This window comes from Notechis scutatus, chromosome 1, assembly GCF_049901735.1.
Source record: "Notechis scutatus isolate UNSWTSFEM ecotype Mainland chromosome 1, rNotScu1.2, whole genome shotgun sequence".
Taxonomy (NCBI): Eukaryota; Metazoa; Chordata; class Lepidosauria; order Squamata; family Elapidae; genus Notechis; species Notechis scutatus.
This window is the reverse complement of record NC_142009.1, coordinates 57,136,244-57,151,759: the sequence shown is the minus strand read 5'-3', so window position 1 is coordinate 57,151,759 and position 15,516 is coordinate 57,136,244. Positions and strand designations below refer to the sequence as shown.

General features: G+C 41.3%; 1 protein-coding gene across 5 annotated transcripts in view; it reads right to left on the bottom strand.

Annotated features, from left to right (window-relative positions):
- CAPN13 (calpain 13) overlaps positions 1 to 15,516 on the bottom strand; it is a 185,252-nt gene that overhangs the window by 85,463 nt on the left and 84,273 nt on the right. For 3 of the 5 annotated variants that reach the window (XM_087965160.1, XM_087965153.1, XM_087965169.1), the window contains exons 16-18: positions 12,392 to 12,465; positions 7,500 to 7,568; positions 7,241 to 7,319 (exon numbers count right to left, since the gene is read on the bottom strand). In XM_087965160.1, the coding sequence (XP_087821286.1) occupies positions 7,241 to 7,319; positions 7,500 to 7,568; positions 12,392 to 12,465 (222 nt within the window). The remainder of the gene's footprint in view (positions 1 to 7,240; positions 7,320 to 7,499; positions 7,569 to 12,391; positions 12,466 to 15,516) is intronic. The other 2 variants (XR_015749499.1, XR_015749500.1) reach the window with 1 other exon arrangement.

Genomic DNA, 15,516 nt, shown 5'->3' with positions numbered 1-15,516 from the left:
GGTGGGAGACACCCATAGTTACACCTTTAAAAAAGGATGGCAGTGTGAGAATTTGCGCGGACTATAAGACGTCCATCAACCGTTTCCTTCAAGTTAGCACATACCCAGTACCGGTTATTCAACACCTGCTTCACACATTTGAGCCAGGCCTAGTTTTTGCTAAATTGGACATGTCTCAGGCATACCAACAATTCCCTGTGGACCAACAAACAGCTGACCTTCAAACCATAGTAACACACAGGGGCGCTTTTAGATGTAAGCGTTTACAGTTTGGGGTCAGCGTAGCCCCTGGCATATTCCAATCACTCATGGAAAGAATCCTCCAGGGCCTACCCGGGGTGGTCCCATACTTCGATGACATTTTAGTATCGGCCTCCAGCAAGTCACAGTTGCTACTCAGGGTTAGGTCTGTCCTTGACAGGTTTAGACTAAATGGGCTCAAATTGAAAAAAGAAAAATGCACCATAGCTACCAGTCAAGTAGACTTCCTGGGTTATCGAATTGACGCCTCTGGAATTCACCCTATTGAAAGCAAAGTCAGAGCCATTCACGATGCACCCACGCCTTCTAACAAGGTAGAACTACAGGCCTTTTTAGGACTTTTAAACTTCTATGCTTCCTTCTTACCCCACAAAGCCTCTGTAGCTGAGCCCCTGCATAGGCTCCTAGACAAAAATGTTCCCTGGCACTGGGGGCAGATAGAAGCCAACGCTTTCCGAGCAGTGAAGTCCCTATTGACTTCAAACGCAGTTTTAGTGCAATTTAGCAAGGACTTGCCCCTAGTACTCGCGGCTGATGCCTCACCTTTTGGGATAGGAGCAGTTCTAAGCCACAGACTTTCAAATGGATCAGAGGCACCCATTGCCTACTTTTCTAGGACATTCTCTCCTGCTGAGAGAAATTACAGCCAGATCGATAAGGAGGCTTTGGCTGCTGTAGCTGCTGTAAAAAAGTTCCATGAGTTTCTCTATGGCCATTTTTTCGAACTGGTAACAGACCACAAACCTCTTTTAGGACTGTTAGCTGGGGACAAGCAAACCCCACAGGTACTTTCCCCAAGAATGACCAGATGGACTCTTTTTTTGGCCGCTTATTCATATACCTTGATCCATCGCTCCGGAATACACTTGAGCCACGCAGATGCCCTCAGCAGATGCCCCCTGCCTACGCCAGTCGAGGACCCAGCTCCCATCCACGCAATCTTCGAGTGCACGGGACTGGACCTCCCAGTTTCAGCTGGGGATGTTGCTGCACACTCAAAAAAAGATCCATTGATTTCGCAAGTCCTGGACTGGGTGGGAAGGGGGTGGCCGGATATACAATTTGCCCCTGAGTTAATTCCCTTTAGGACCCGCAAGCAGGAGTTGTCTGAAATTCAGGGCTGCCTGTTGTGGGGGACAAGGGTAGTCATTCCTGCCTCCTTGCAAGAACCAGTCCTAAGGGCACTGCACGAGGGACATCCGGGCATGGTGAGGATGAAGGCCTTGGCCCGAAGCTACGTTTGGTGGCCTGGACTAGATGCCCAAATTACCAGCTGGGTCAACGCATGCCAGGCCTGCCAGGCGACAAGGGCAGCTCCACCCACAGCCACACCCACCAGGTGGGAGGACGCGGGGGCACCCTGGGCCAGGGTACACATTGACCTAGCTGGTCCCATGATGGGAAAGACATTCTTGGTGGTTGTGGACTCATTTTCTAAATGGACCGAAGTGGCCATGCTGACTTCCACCACAACGCAAGCCATCACAAGGGTTCTGACCCAGCTGTTTGCTATGCATGGACTGCCAGACACCCTGGTGTCAGACAACGGGCCTCAGTTCAGCTCAAATGAGTTTGCCATCTTCACAGCCAACCTTGGCATCAGACACGCACTCACAGCACCCTTTCACCCTGCTAGTAATGGGTTGGCAGAAAGAGCCATTAGATCAGCCAAGGAAGTTTTAGTCAAGCTGAGCATGGCAGACTGGCACTCCAAGTTATCCACATACCTGCTCACACAGCATGCCACGCCATGCCCCACCACCAACAAGTCACCTGCTGAACTTTTAATGGGCAGGCGACTCAGCACAACCCTGGACAGGTTGCACCCCCACTACGCCTCCAGCACACCCCTGGCATCTGACAGCCATGCCAGGGCCTTTGCCCTGCAGGACCTGGTATATGCCAGGAACTATGCAGGGCAACCATTATGGCTGCCAGGGCAGATAGTTTCTATTACAGGGCCCAGGTCTTACAAAGTTCTCCTGGAAGATGGGAGAACCTGGAGAAGGCACATCGACCAACTCCGGAGACGCTGGACCTCGCCCGCCGCCGAGAGCCTAGGCAACCCGCCGCCGAGCTACCCGGTCTACTCGCCGCCTGCCGCAGCCGCCCCGCAGCACTACCCGGTCTACCAGAGGCCCGACTTTCCAGCCAACCATCCACCGCGCGTAAACTTACCAGAGCAGCCGCCAGATGACAGGTCCGGAACAGCCATCGACCCTCCACAGATGCCTGGCACCGCAGAAGGCAAGAAGGACTGTGCTGCAGCCGCCCAGTCTCCAGAACCGCAGAGGTCCGGTCGCGAACGAAGACCGCCATTGCGATTTATGGACTGCGCATGCGCGCGACCAGGGGGAAGGAGTGTTATGTATTTAGCACTAGACAGCAGTTCTCCTTCTGGTCCGCCGTCTGAGCGGGAGTGCCGAACGCTCCCATTGGCTGATGCCGTTTGACAGCCGGCTATAAAAGGGAGCTGTCAAACGGCATCAGCTGTCGCCGCCAGCTGGCTGTCAGATTGCATCTGAAGCCGCGGCGACCCTTTATTCTCCGAATAAAGTATGTTAGCGTTATCCTGGCTCCGTCTCGTTCTGTAACCGCCGCTCTACAACAAAAGGGTTTTGGAATTATTGCATGAGGATCACCCGGGCATCGTTAGGACTAAAGCCCTGGCCAGGAGTTACGCCTGGTGGCCAGGGATGGACAGGCAAATCGAGGCTTGGGTGGCAGCATGCAGACAATGCCAAGAATCCAGATCAAGCCCCCCCCCGCCCCAATCCTGGAATGGGAAACCCCCAGGGGACCATGGTCCAGGATCCATATAGATTTCGCCAGACCTACGAAGGGGCACACCTTCCTCATCACGGTAGATGCTTACTCCAACTGGCTGGAGGTAAGCAACATGAAAACTACCACCATGGAGGCCGTCACCAAAGAACTCAACAAACTATTTTCCACCCACGGCCTCCCAGATGTCATCGTATCAGATAACGGGCCCCAATTTACCTCGCTGGAATTCTAAAAATTCCTAGCGGAACGGGGAATATGGCATGCGCTGACAGCACCGGCACATCCGGCGACGAACGGGAGGGCGGAACGAATGGTTCAATTTACGAAAAAAACAATCCAAAAAATAGAAACCGGGGAAATACAGGAGAAAATTAATAAAATGCTATTCATACAACATATAACCCCAAACACGACAACCAACAAAAGCCCGGCAGAACTACTAATGGGGAGGAAACTAAGGTCCCCACTCGACAGACTGCACCCCACATACAACCCAGAGAAACCCCCCAACTCATCCAGCAAACACTGAACATTCACACCAGGGGACGTAGTATACGCAAAAAACCTCACAGGGGACCCACTCTGGGTACCAGCAACCATAACCCAGGTGACAGGTCCCTGCTCGTACCAGCTACAGACAACCGACGGTCGAGCATGGAAAAGACACATCGATCAATTAAGATCAAGAATCAACATGGGAAATACAACCGACACGCAAAAAGAAACCACAGGGGGAAGGGGAAACCCCGACATCAGCCAAGAGGGGAGGGAAAACCCCGGAATCCAAAACAGCCAACCCCTACAAGAAGGGAACCAAGAATACTCACCAACCGTGACAGGAACAGACGAACAGCTCGAGGCCTCACCTGGGAGAAGCAGCCAAGCCAGCTCAACCAGCCCAGAAAGACTAGGCGGGAGCAACAAAGCCAACAGCTCAACCAACCCGAGCAAACCGGGAGAGAGCTGTGGCGAAAGGCCTGGCACAACCTTCCAGGCGGTTCCAGCAACGAGGCGAGGAGCGACACAGGACCCGACCGAACCGCTCAGAGACCAGACACCAACTAACCTGCGCAGGTCCAGTCGACAAGTACGGAGCCCCGCCTACTTACGAGACTACGTCACGTAGGACCCTACCAAGAGGGGAGGGGTGTTCTGTATGATTCATTAACATTCTTGTAAACACCCGTTCTGATTGGCTAAGACGCGCAGCGATCCGATTGGCCGAACGAGCCACGCTGATTGGCCCGCGGAGAATCTCCCGCGATTGGAGGAAACCGATCACGGGAGATTCAAAACGGTGTCATTGGCCACAGCTTGGCCAGCTAGTTCTATAAAAGCCGCTGCATGCCCTAGCCGCACCGAGTCGATCTCGGGACCAAATAAAGAGCTGAAACTGGTCACTGACTCCCGAGACTTCTTCCGAATGGCGAACTTAACAGGTATAGTAGTCAGTTGATGGTTTCTAAGATATTCTTGATGTATGACAGTGTAATTTTTTTTAGAGTTTGTGTTGGTTGTTCGGTATTGGGTTGCATGACTTTTTAATAAAGTTGCTAAGATATCCATTTTGTTGGAATATGTTGTATACAGTAGATGCTCTTTTTCTGCTGTTCTGAGTGTTTGGGCTCATAATTGAAAAGAGTCCTCAGAAATCCAAGAAGATTTCTGAGGACTCTTTGCAACATTACTGGGCTCTCATGTTCTACAATTTGTATAAAATATGAATACCAATAATGAACATAATGTGGCCATTGATTGTAGAAATAAAGGATGATACTTAGGATAATAATTCATCAAAATTGTTAGGCTCCCGTTAGTACTGTACTAAATCCCAATGATTTCAATGGATCTGTTTTATGAATGAATATGTGTAGATCTAGTTAATTTAAAACCTTGTGGCAGAGCATATCCTAATATTCAATTTGGAAATTCTGTGTGCTCTGATATAGAAGAGATGTTATTCAGTACCCTAACATAGAAGAGATGACAATGAAAGACAATTGTGCTGCTCAGCTCACTTCCTGTTGTTATTGTTGCTTTGCATAATTTCTTTCCCTTTTCAAGCTTGGGAGGGTATGAATTATAGGGTTTGTCTAAATACTTCCTGCATTTGGGAGTGGGAAAGTGAGGAGTGAGGATAGGTTTAAGATCCTTTAGCTTTGTAGAAAACACCCCATGTATCTTTTTCCAATCTTTCTTTGTTTCTATACAAGACCCATCTTATATATAATAGAATAACAGAGTTGGAAGGGACCTTGGAGATCTTCTAGTCCAGGGGTCGCCAACTTTTTGTACCTCAGGGACCACCAAACTCATAATTTTAGATCCCAGGGACCACTAACTGGTTCTGTGGGTATGGCCTAATTTGTGGGTGTGGCTTGGTGATCATGTGACTGGCTGGGCATGGCTTGTATGTAAACATTATAAATATTTATATAAATATTGAATTTTTTATAAAAAAGAGCAACTTTTACCCAAAAGCAGGCAAAGCAGGCAGATTGAGTTGCTCACAGAATCATTCAGTGATCTAGCTATCTGCCATCAGCTAACTCAGTCTCTCAAATTTGCTTGCCGTGAGTCTGCACTGAATTTGCTTGCAAGCAAACCTTCAGTCCTAAGGGAGGTTCGGCTGTGCTTAGCTAGAAAGCAAGAAATCCAACCATTTCCTGCTTCCTAGCTAATCTAAATCTCCCAGCACAGCAGAACCGATGATGGTCGGAAAAAGGAAAAATAGCAACTTAGCAGACAAGTTTGCTGGGTAAGGAGTGAGTGGGCGGGGAGGGCCATGTGGGCTGAGTAGCCTTGTGTTTCTGCGCAGCCTGGATTAATTGCTTTGGTGGGGTGCTCTGGGGGTGAGATTTCTCTGCGGCTGACCAACATTTTATCACAGCCCACCAGTTGGTGACTGTTGTTCTAGTTGAACCCCCTGCTCTAGCAGGAAACCATATCACTTCAGACAAATGGTATATATGGTATATCATAATCCTAAGCAACCACAATAAAACATAAAAGAATAAAAATCACTAATAAAACTGCCGATGTTCCAAAACACTTCTTCATACCTCAACTTTCTTTTTTTTTTCTGGGCTCCAGCATTAGCCTACCCCAACACTTCCCAATGTCAAAGTTTCCATAACAGAAAGACCTGGCCTCAGAATCTAGTAGGGGAATATTGGCTTCCCTTTGTAGAAAATTTGAAGTATTATGGAACTAGGAACTATAATTCTGCTTCTTTTTATAAGAAAGCAGTAGGGGTGGGGTGGGGTGTTTGACATGTAATCCACAATCAAAGCCAAACAAATATTACTTTTAAATGGTTTTACTCAGATAGATAGCCTTGAGGTACAGTATTAACCAGATTGATGGGTTCTCTTCTAAGAAGCCTAGATTATTTGCTAAATGGAGACCAGGAAAATAATTTTATTTGGGGTTATACTTTCCACTGTTTTAGAAAAAGAAGCAGACTTTGCTATATACATATTAGTATTTTTTCAGGCAAATAGAAACTTTTATTCAGTTCATTAACTATACTGTTTGCTGCTTGCCTTTAAGGAGTGCACAGCATGGAGTTTACCATTCAGGACTATACTGTATTGCCTTGATTATTACAATACCATTTTTATCTCTATTGATGCAGTACATTAGTGATAAAAGTCATAGTGCTCTTAGAGAGTTAACAATTTCCTTCTCCCTTCTTCCTTATCATTGTTCTCCTCTTCCTCTCTGGCATTTGCTTACCTCTTCCTTTTTATTTCCTCACACAGGAAATCAATACTGTAATTTGCACTGCCATAGAAACTTGTAAATGTTCGTCTTAAAAGTGCATTAGTGGATATTAGCATCTTCTGTACAATACAATGGATTGCATATATAAATACATCCACCAAACAATTCAGTTACAACTCAGAAATGGAGGAAGTAAACATGAAACTGCAAAGGAAAGGTTTTTGGGGTGTTTTAAAATTCCTTCATTATCAGCAGATGGCAGTGTTAAGACAAATACTTTTGAAGTTGCATTCCGTGGGAAAGAGTGAAAATGAGAGTTAAATTAAAATCAATGAGTTTCCATTTAAAATAAAACTGGAACAGAGAAAAAAGCTACCCTGTTGATTTCTACTTTATTTTTTTAAATCTATCAGGCTTCAAAAATAACTTTGAATATATTTTCAAGCAACATCTGTTTATCAGCTACCTGTTTCTTGAACAATTCTTTGCAAATTTGAAATAGTTAGGAATCCAGAATTGTTTTCATCCTCTCTTCCAAATATATCCTGAAAAATATTTATATATAAAATAATATATTAAAACAGGAAAAAAATCTATTTGTAATTACTATGGAAGATCACAGTTTTCTAATGACACAAAGATTGGGAACTGAAATATACTTTACAAATAATAGGACAAAGATAGTCATGGTAACAGTTAAGAAACTGAATAAATTTCATACATACCTCATATTTCTTGAAAGCTCCCCACAGTCTTTTAAATTCTTGGAGTGAAAGTTTTCCATTAGCATTTATCTGTATTTGTAGTCAAGTTTTAAATCAGGTGTGAAATAAATGAAGCCATAGCTATAAATGAGGAATAGATATAAACTGAGGAAACACTACAGCTCACCTTGGAGAAGTATCAGAATCTGCATTTTTGCCTTGTTAACTACTATGTTGTGACCCAATTCTTTCTAAACTGAGAATAACTACAGGTTTTAATGCCTCTCTAACCAAAACAAAGTAAAACACCTCAGAGCTAAAGCCTCTCCGTGTACAGAGCAAAAACTTGATGAGAATCTACCTGAGATATTTGCTTTCCATCCAGCAAGTAATGCTTCTCTCTGTGTGTTTTTAAATAGAAGATAGATCAGGCTGCTTAAGAGACATATGCCATATGCAAAATACCATATGCCTCAAAGAAGCAGACCTGGATGTGTGGTAGCTCATATATATCTGATCTGTTGAGCTCCCTACCAGAATGCCTCTGGCTCTCCTCACTGGCCAGAGATTACTGCCCATCTATCTGTCTGCTGTTTAATTCAGCAGGATTTGCAACAAGAAGAATCCTACACATCTTCCTAATCCACAGAACAGAATAAGGGATTCGGTACAGTCTCTCCAGAGACTCCTATTTTTTTCCTGTTCTAATAGCGAACACTGTCTGAAATATTTTTAAATTTGATGTTGCAGGAGAGAGGGAGAGAGAGACAGAGAGAGAGAGACACACACACACAGAGGCAACTCTGAAGGAAATAAAAGAAAGAGAGAAAAACAGGTAGAAAAGACCACCAAATTTTGGAGCTAATGCTTGAGCATCTCTTTATTTTCCAGAATGTGACTGAGGCAGTTAATGGCGGTCTGGTCACAGAAGCCTTCTAAATTTGCTTTCCAACCCAAACTTTTATGTAATTGTTTAATGGTTTATACTAAAGGTTACTTCTCATTGTCAGAGCTCTAGATAAATGTTTCAAGGCTAGAACTGTCTGTCTGTCAGGATGAAGCAATTTTGACTGCATCCATTCTATCCTTTGCAACCTTGAGTTTGAAGGTACTGATTTTTTTTTAATTCCAAGCTTAGAAAATGCAGCAGAAGATTAAACATTATCCAATCAGCCTGATTAAAGAAATACGGTAAGAGGAAGGTGCAATAAATTGTTAGAATAGCCACCCAAAGTCACTGGGAGTTGGGTGGCAGACACATTTAATAAATTATTAATATTATGATTGGTTTTATAGTCAGCCAGATTAGATTGAGCCATTCCTAAGGATCTGGGATGAGCAGATGTTGTTAAAGGTATCATCACATTACTGTCCAAGTAAAAGTGCATTTTGCAATTGAGTGATGGTGATTTCATCAAAGCTGATGGCATTCAATTCAATTGATGCTCCAGATGTTTCAGGGTTACGTTTAAGGTGTCTGTTACTATTAGTACTACCTTTGTTTTCTTTTACCACAGCTGTTCTACTTATATTTACAGAACATTGTATTTTGTTATTTTCTCCAATTATTTCCCTTATATTCTGCCGTGTCCAGGTATTACAACTTCACTATCCAGACTTTTTTGTCTTTTCTTATTGACAATTGTTAAGTCTGAAATATTACATGGCAGGTACCAGTCTGTATTTTAAAATCTCAGAGTACTTTAGCTTCTTCATTTTCTATTATTTTAGTTTGTGATCCCACCAGTTCTTTACTGCAGGTAAATGGCATTTCTTGCAGGCATTCTAAGTTGCTACTTAGTCATGCCAATGTTTGTAGTTATCCCTGTGCCTCTTTCTTCAACTTTCCTGCTCTTAACCATTTCCAGGTCTTGTGTTATCTGTTTTTCCTGCTAATTTGTTATATACTGATCGTATAATGCTTTGCCTTGCCATGTCTCTTTTCTATTTTTATTTGGCCTTTCTTTTCGGCCAGTTTGATGTCTTTAGTATTCAGTAAGAATACCTGATGTACTAGCTTCAGGGCATCTTCTTCATTATCCTTCAGATACTGTTCCAATGCCCTTTTTTCTTCTACTGATGCACTTGAAACTTTCTACATCCACTTATGCTATTTGGTAAGAAGAGTCTGTCAATATCACTGCATGGATGAAAGGAATGAGCATTATTATTATTATCACTTTTCTATCTTTTAGAAATCATGGCATTGATAAAATTCCAGGCCAATGGAAGAAGGGAAATGATGCTCATTTATTCAGAAAAGAGAGAAAGGCTGATCCAGGGAACTAGTAATAATACTAAAATTCTTTTAAAGATTCTTAATAATGAGATTTCTTTGTAAATATCTTGAAAACAATCTAGTTTAGATTTGTGAGAAACAATCCTGCCAGACTAAGCTTATCTATTTTTTTAAAAAAAATCTGGCACTTGCAGGAATGCTATAAATGTACTACAGTATATCTTTACTTCAGAAAGGCATCACAAAGTACTTCATGTTATTCTGATTAGCAAGCCCATTATGTTTGGCTGGATGGTAATTGGGTAGATGCAGAATTAGTTCTAATAGGATGTGCTCATCAATGATACCTCATCAAACTAGAATGAGGTATCAAGTGAAATGCCATAAGGGCCAATACAGGTTCCTGTACTCTTCAACATTACTTTGATTAAGAACTGAAGGGAATGCTTAACACTTTTGTAGACAACACACATTTGGATGAGATAGCTAATATGTTAGAAAATGGAAACCTACTTCAAAACAGACTTTCTAAATTAACAGAACAGGCTGAAAATAACAGAATGAAAGTTAATAGAAATGTGTTCTTCCCATGGGAAAAAGAAATAAAATGTACAGATATAGAATGGAGGGTATCTGGTTTTCTAATAGTACTTGTAAAAAAAGTGACAGAAAATGTAGTTGGCTACAAACCATGTGTCGGGCATTGGAATGATATACTGTCACTCCCTAGGAGATTAAATGCAGGTTTAAGATATAGCCACAGAAGTATAGGTTTTTTTTGCTGTGATTTCCTGCATTCCTCTATTGATCATACTCTGTTTTACACATTGTATCTAATCTAGTTCACTAAATATTCAGATAAATTGGAACAATGATCACAAAACTACAAACTGAGTCCTGTGAAGAGAAGACTGAGGATATAACCGCACCAAACTTGATTGCAGGAAATACGACTTCAGCTACAGAGTGGTCAATGTCTGGAATACTCTACCTGACTCTGTGGTTTCTTCCCAAACCCCAAAAACTTTAACCTTAGACTGCCTACCTCACCCCTGTACGGGGTCTGTACATAAGCACACCAACGTGCCTACCATCCCTGTCCTATTGTTTCTTTTTTTTCTTATATGTATCCATATATTCATAACTATGTATATACTTATACCTATTATCTTGTAAGAGAGTGACAAATCAAAATAAATAAATAAAATAAAATAAATCTGATTGAGGCAAAGATAGAAATTTTCTGAACAGACCGATCGACCTGGAAATTGGATAACACAAAAGACTCCCAAGGCCTATTTTATACCATCCAAGGACAAAGCAAGAATATGTGGGAGAGGAAAGCAGTTTCAAGTTGAAAATTAGGAAATCCTTAAATAAAATTATTTTTAAATGATGAGAGAATCTTCCCTTGACTGAATGTCTATGGAGATTATAAGTCATCCAGATCATGGTTGTCCCAAAGGTGTGTATTTCAAGAGGCAACTGGATTTTCTAGTTGTTCTTTGAAGACATTTCACTTCTCGCCCAAGAAGCCTCTTCAGCTCTGACCATCTCCCAACCATTCAGTCAGAACACCCTAACCTACTGGGGCTTCCCTTGACTGCATGTTCAGGCAGAGGCCATCTGTTACAGAAACTTTAAGTTGGATTCTTTTGTGGAGCAAGAAGTTGGGCTGGGTGGCATACATGGTCCTTCTATAAGACAGAATCACAGAAATTGTAATTGTTTTAAGGGCAATTGGATTGATTAAATCTCAAAGTGTCATTAGTGAATTTGGATCGTCATTTAGTCTGATGTTTTTTATTAATATACAACCAATGCATCTGTAGTTAGTCCCTAATGAAAGCTTTCTTATAGGGGTAGAAGATTAAATACTAAGATTTTCCCCAATAATTTATTAACACAAATACAATCCATTTTTTGTTTGTTTGTTTTGGATTGTGGGGAGGGGATTGGGGCTTTCTGAAGCTGAAAAAAGTTACATTTGGGGAGGATTATTATGAATTATGCAGTCTTCGGTCTGATCTAACTATGGTATATAAAATACATTGCAATGACTTACCTGTCAATGAATACTTCAGCTTCAACCATAACAACACAGGAGCAATCAATAGATACAAACTCAAGGTTAACTGCACCAAACTTGATTGCAGGAAATACGACTTCAGCAACAGAGTGGTCAATGTCTGGAATACTCTACCTGACTCTGTGGTTTCTTCCCCAAACCCCAAAAACTTTAACCTTAGACTTTCTACTATTGACCTCATCCCTTTCCTAAGAGGTCTGTAGGGGGTGTGCATAAGCACACCAACGTGCCTACCATCCCTGTCCTATTGTTTCTTTTTATTTTTCTTATATGAACCCATTTCATGTATTCATAATTATGTATATACTTATACCTATTATCTTGTAAGCAATTGACAAATCAAAATAAATAAATAAAAAATAAATAAATAAAGATCTTCTCCTTCCATGTAAAAATCTGTGGCAGAGAAAAAAGCCCAAAGATGAAGATCATGGCCATTCATAGCATTTCTTCATAAATACTTGGCAGATCTTATGGTAAATAGTTATTCACAGCACTTGTGCAATGGGAAACTCAGCACAGCTATAACTCAAAGCAAGGAAGGAGAAGCATAAGGAAAGTTTATTGCATTTGTTGAAAAGATACATCCATCAGAGCTAAAAGGCTTTTGCATGAATCAAAGCTGAATCCATCTCCAGTTCCCAGGCCAGCCATTAGATCTATAAGCAGACAAATAAAAAAGCAACATACATCAAGAACGAGGGGTTAGAAGTCACACCACACTGAAATGGCTTACTTTGAAACCAGGAAAATTGGACTCCAGCGTGATTGTTGCTCACAGTATTTTGTGAAATACATGAGCATCTGGGAAAGAGCTGGATCATGCCTTGTGTATCACAGAGAAATTGACAAAAAGTATGGTTTTAATACATATAAAACAGTTTTCCTGACAGCAGGAATAGATTGGGCTGGAGAGAGAAAGGGCACAATAGTCATATTCTGTCTTTGGTATGATACAAAAGGGTGGATGAGATCATAACAGAACAGAATGGTGCAAGCTCTAAAATAACTAGATATAAAGGTCCAGACATGGATTCATAAGTTTTTCATAGCTTTTGCATATAGCATAATCTCCTCCTACTTTTGCTAGCCTTACCCTTAGCTGAAACTGAAGACAAACTCTTTTGAAACATTTCCCTCTTAGCCTCTCAAATATTTTGTAATCAGACAAGACAATAAAATGCAATTTTAAAAGATATATAGAACAATTGCATAACATTTTTTTAAAAAAAATTGAACTTAATATAAAGGTCATCCAAAAGTCAAAAATAATATTATTTGGGACATTTTTCATTTGTCAGTTTAACTTTTCTACCCCAACTCTAAATATTATAGAGAAAAAGGCAATGCTTTTAAGTAATTTGCCACCAAAGTTCAACAGCGTGATTTGCTCTTGAAATGTAGTAGCAACATTGAATTTTGGAGCTTTGGGGTGTATTTGGGTTGCAAGTTGCCCAATCTGCCTTAAGAGACACTGTACAAGCTACCCTAACTTGCCATCTTAACACAAATTGTTATTTTCATTGTCATTACTAGATTGACAGCCAGTACAATAAAATCCTCCTGTTTTTCATTAGATCTATAAGCAGACAAATAAAAAAGCAACATACATCAAGAACAAGGGGTTAGAAGTCACACCACACTGAAATGGCTTACTTTGAAACCAGGAAAATTGGACTCCAGCGTGATTGTTGCTCACAGTATTTTGTGAAATTACATGAGCATCTGGGAAAGAGCTGGATCATGCCTTGTGTATCACAGAGAGATTGACAAAAAGTATGGTTTTAATACATATAAAACAGTTTTCCTGACAGCAGGAATAGATTGGGCTGGAGAGAGAAAGGGCATAATATTAAGACACAATGGCGTGTCTTAATACTGTACTTTACTCAAAGGAAGTCAATATCAAATTTAAGATGATCCCTCAAATGAAAAGTAGATACCAAAAAATTAAAAATAAATAAATGTCCAGTTTCTTCACTTTGTCTAGAATAGCCACTTCCAGTTGAACCCTTATCTCCAATAGACAGAGAAATATGGGTGTATATGTTATTATACAGTATATCCTGGGAAGAAGTCACACTTTGGACAAAAGTAAATTTATATTATGGGTTGTTTTATGACTTTTGATCACAATTGGGATCAGAATTTCCACCGCCTAAGCAAGGCAATTAATTTAACGAACATTTTGCCATGGCTATTAACAAAATTACTGCAGTTGTTAAGAGAATCATGTGGTCATCCCAACTGACTTTGTCATAAACTGGCTGGGAAGATCTCCAATGTCAATCACCTTGACCCAGAATTCTGCAACCATCGTAAATACATGTTGGTTCCCAAGTGCCTGAATTTTGATCACTTGACCCCTGGAAATGCTGCAATGGTCATAAGTGCAAGGACTAGTCATGAGTCAATTTTTTTAATGCTGTTGTACTTCTAATGCAAATGGTTATAAGTTGAGGGCTACTTGTATTTGGATTAATCACTACAGTATTTATTGAATGTATTTGTCTATAGAACAAATCATTCCATTTACAACATCCTCACATATGCTAACCATGCTTTCTTTCATGCACAAATACAGAAACCTTCAAGTAGCTCCAGAAAGATTCCCTCCTTCCTTCCAGCAGGAATAACAAAAAGTTAAGGGGGAGTGGGGTAAGCAGGATGGAACCAGAGCAAAGGGGAAAGGTAACTACAATTGAAAGAGGTGGAAAGTATATGTGGGAGGGAGAGGGAGAGGAGACACAAAAGAGAACAGAAGGGAAAAGAACTAACCAGACAGAAAAGGAAAGACCTATATATGAAAACTCTCTGGCTAGTATCTCTCTCTCTCTCTCTCTCTCTCTCTGTGTATGTGTGTGTGTGTGTGTGTGTGTGTGTGTATATATATATATATATATATATATATATATATATATATATATATATATATATATATATATATATATATATATATATATATATATATGGTGTTCGGCTTGGTTGGGTATTTTCCCACGTCATTGTAGTTCTTTTAAAGTTGTAGCAACGTTTCAGCAGAATCTCATCTGCCATCATCAGGCTTCTGTATTGTGTCCGTCTGTGAGTCAGACTTTTACAGTAGTTTCAGATTTGAATTTGGGGCAGCCTATTGCTGTGCCAGAATGGTTTTTCTTCATCCTGATTGGTTGGGAGTCTTGGTCTGTGTTTATTGGTCTCGGAGTTTGCTGTGTTCTGCTTGATTGGTGTCTCTAATATCTTCTGTCTGTTTTTGGCTCTTTTTGTATCTTGATTGGCTGGCAGCATTGTGTTGCTTTAATGGAGGCCTTTAGTGCAGCTTGGCTTCGGGTAAATGGACGGCTATCATTAGTTAGGAAGCTGGGTTTCATCTGGGTGCCTGGTTGGGGTGTGTTTGAGCTGGAGGTATCAGGGGGATCTGTTTGTGCCCAGGTGTTTGCCTGGCTTGTGGTGTGGAGATTTTTTTGTTTGTGAGTGCAGGCTTCCAAATGATTGACAGCCTGGTGGAATCATCTCTTCTGTTCATGCTTTCTGGTCTTTTTCAATCTCTATGGCTTCTCTGATGATTCTGTGATTAGGGTTTTCTATAGTGGCCAGGGTTTTGGTGCCATTGAAGTTGATGCTATGACCTGTGGCTTCCATGTGTTGGACTAGTGAGGAAGTGTGTTCCAGCTTTTTGACTGCATTTTTGTGTTCATCCAGGCGGGTGC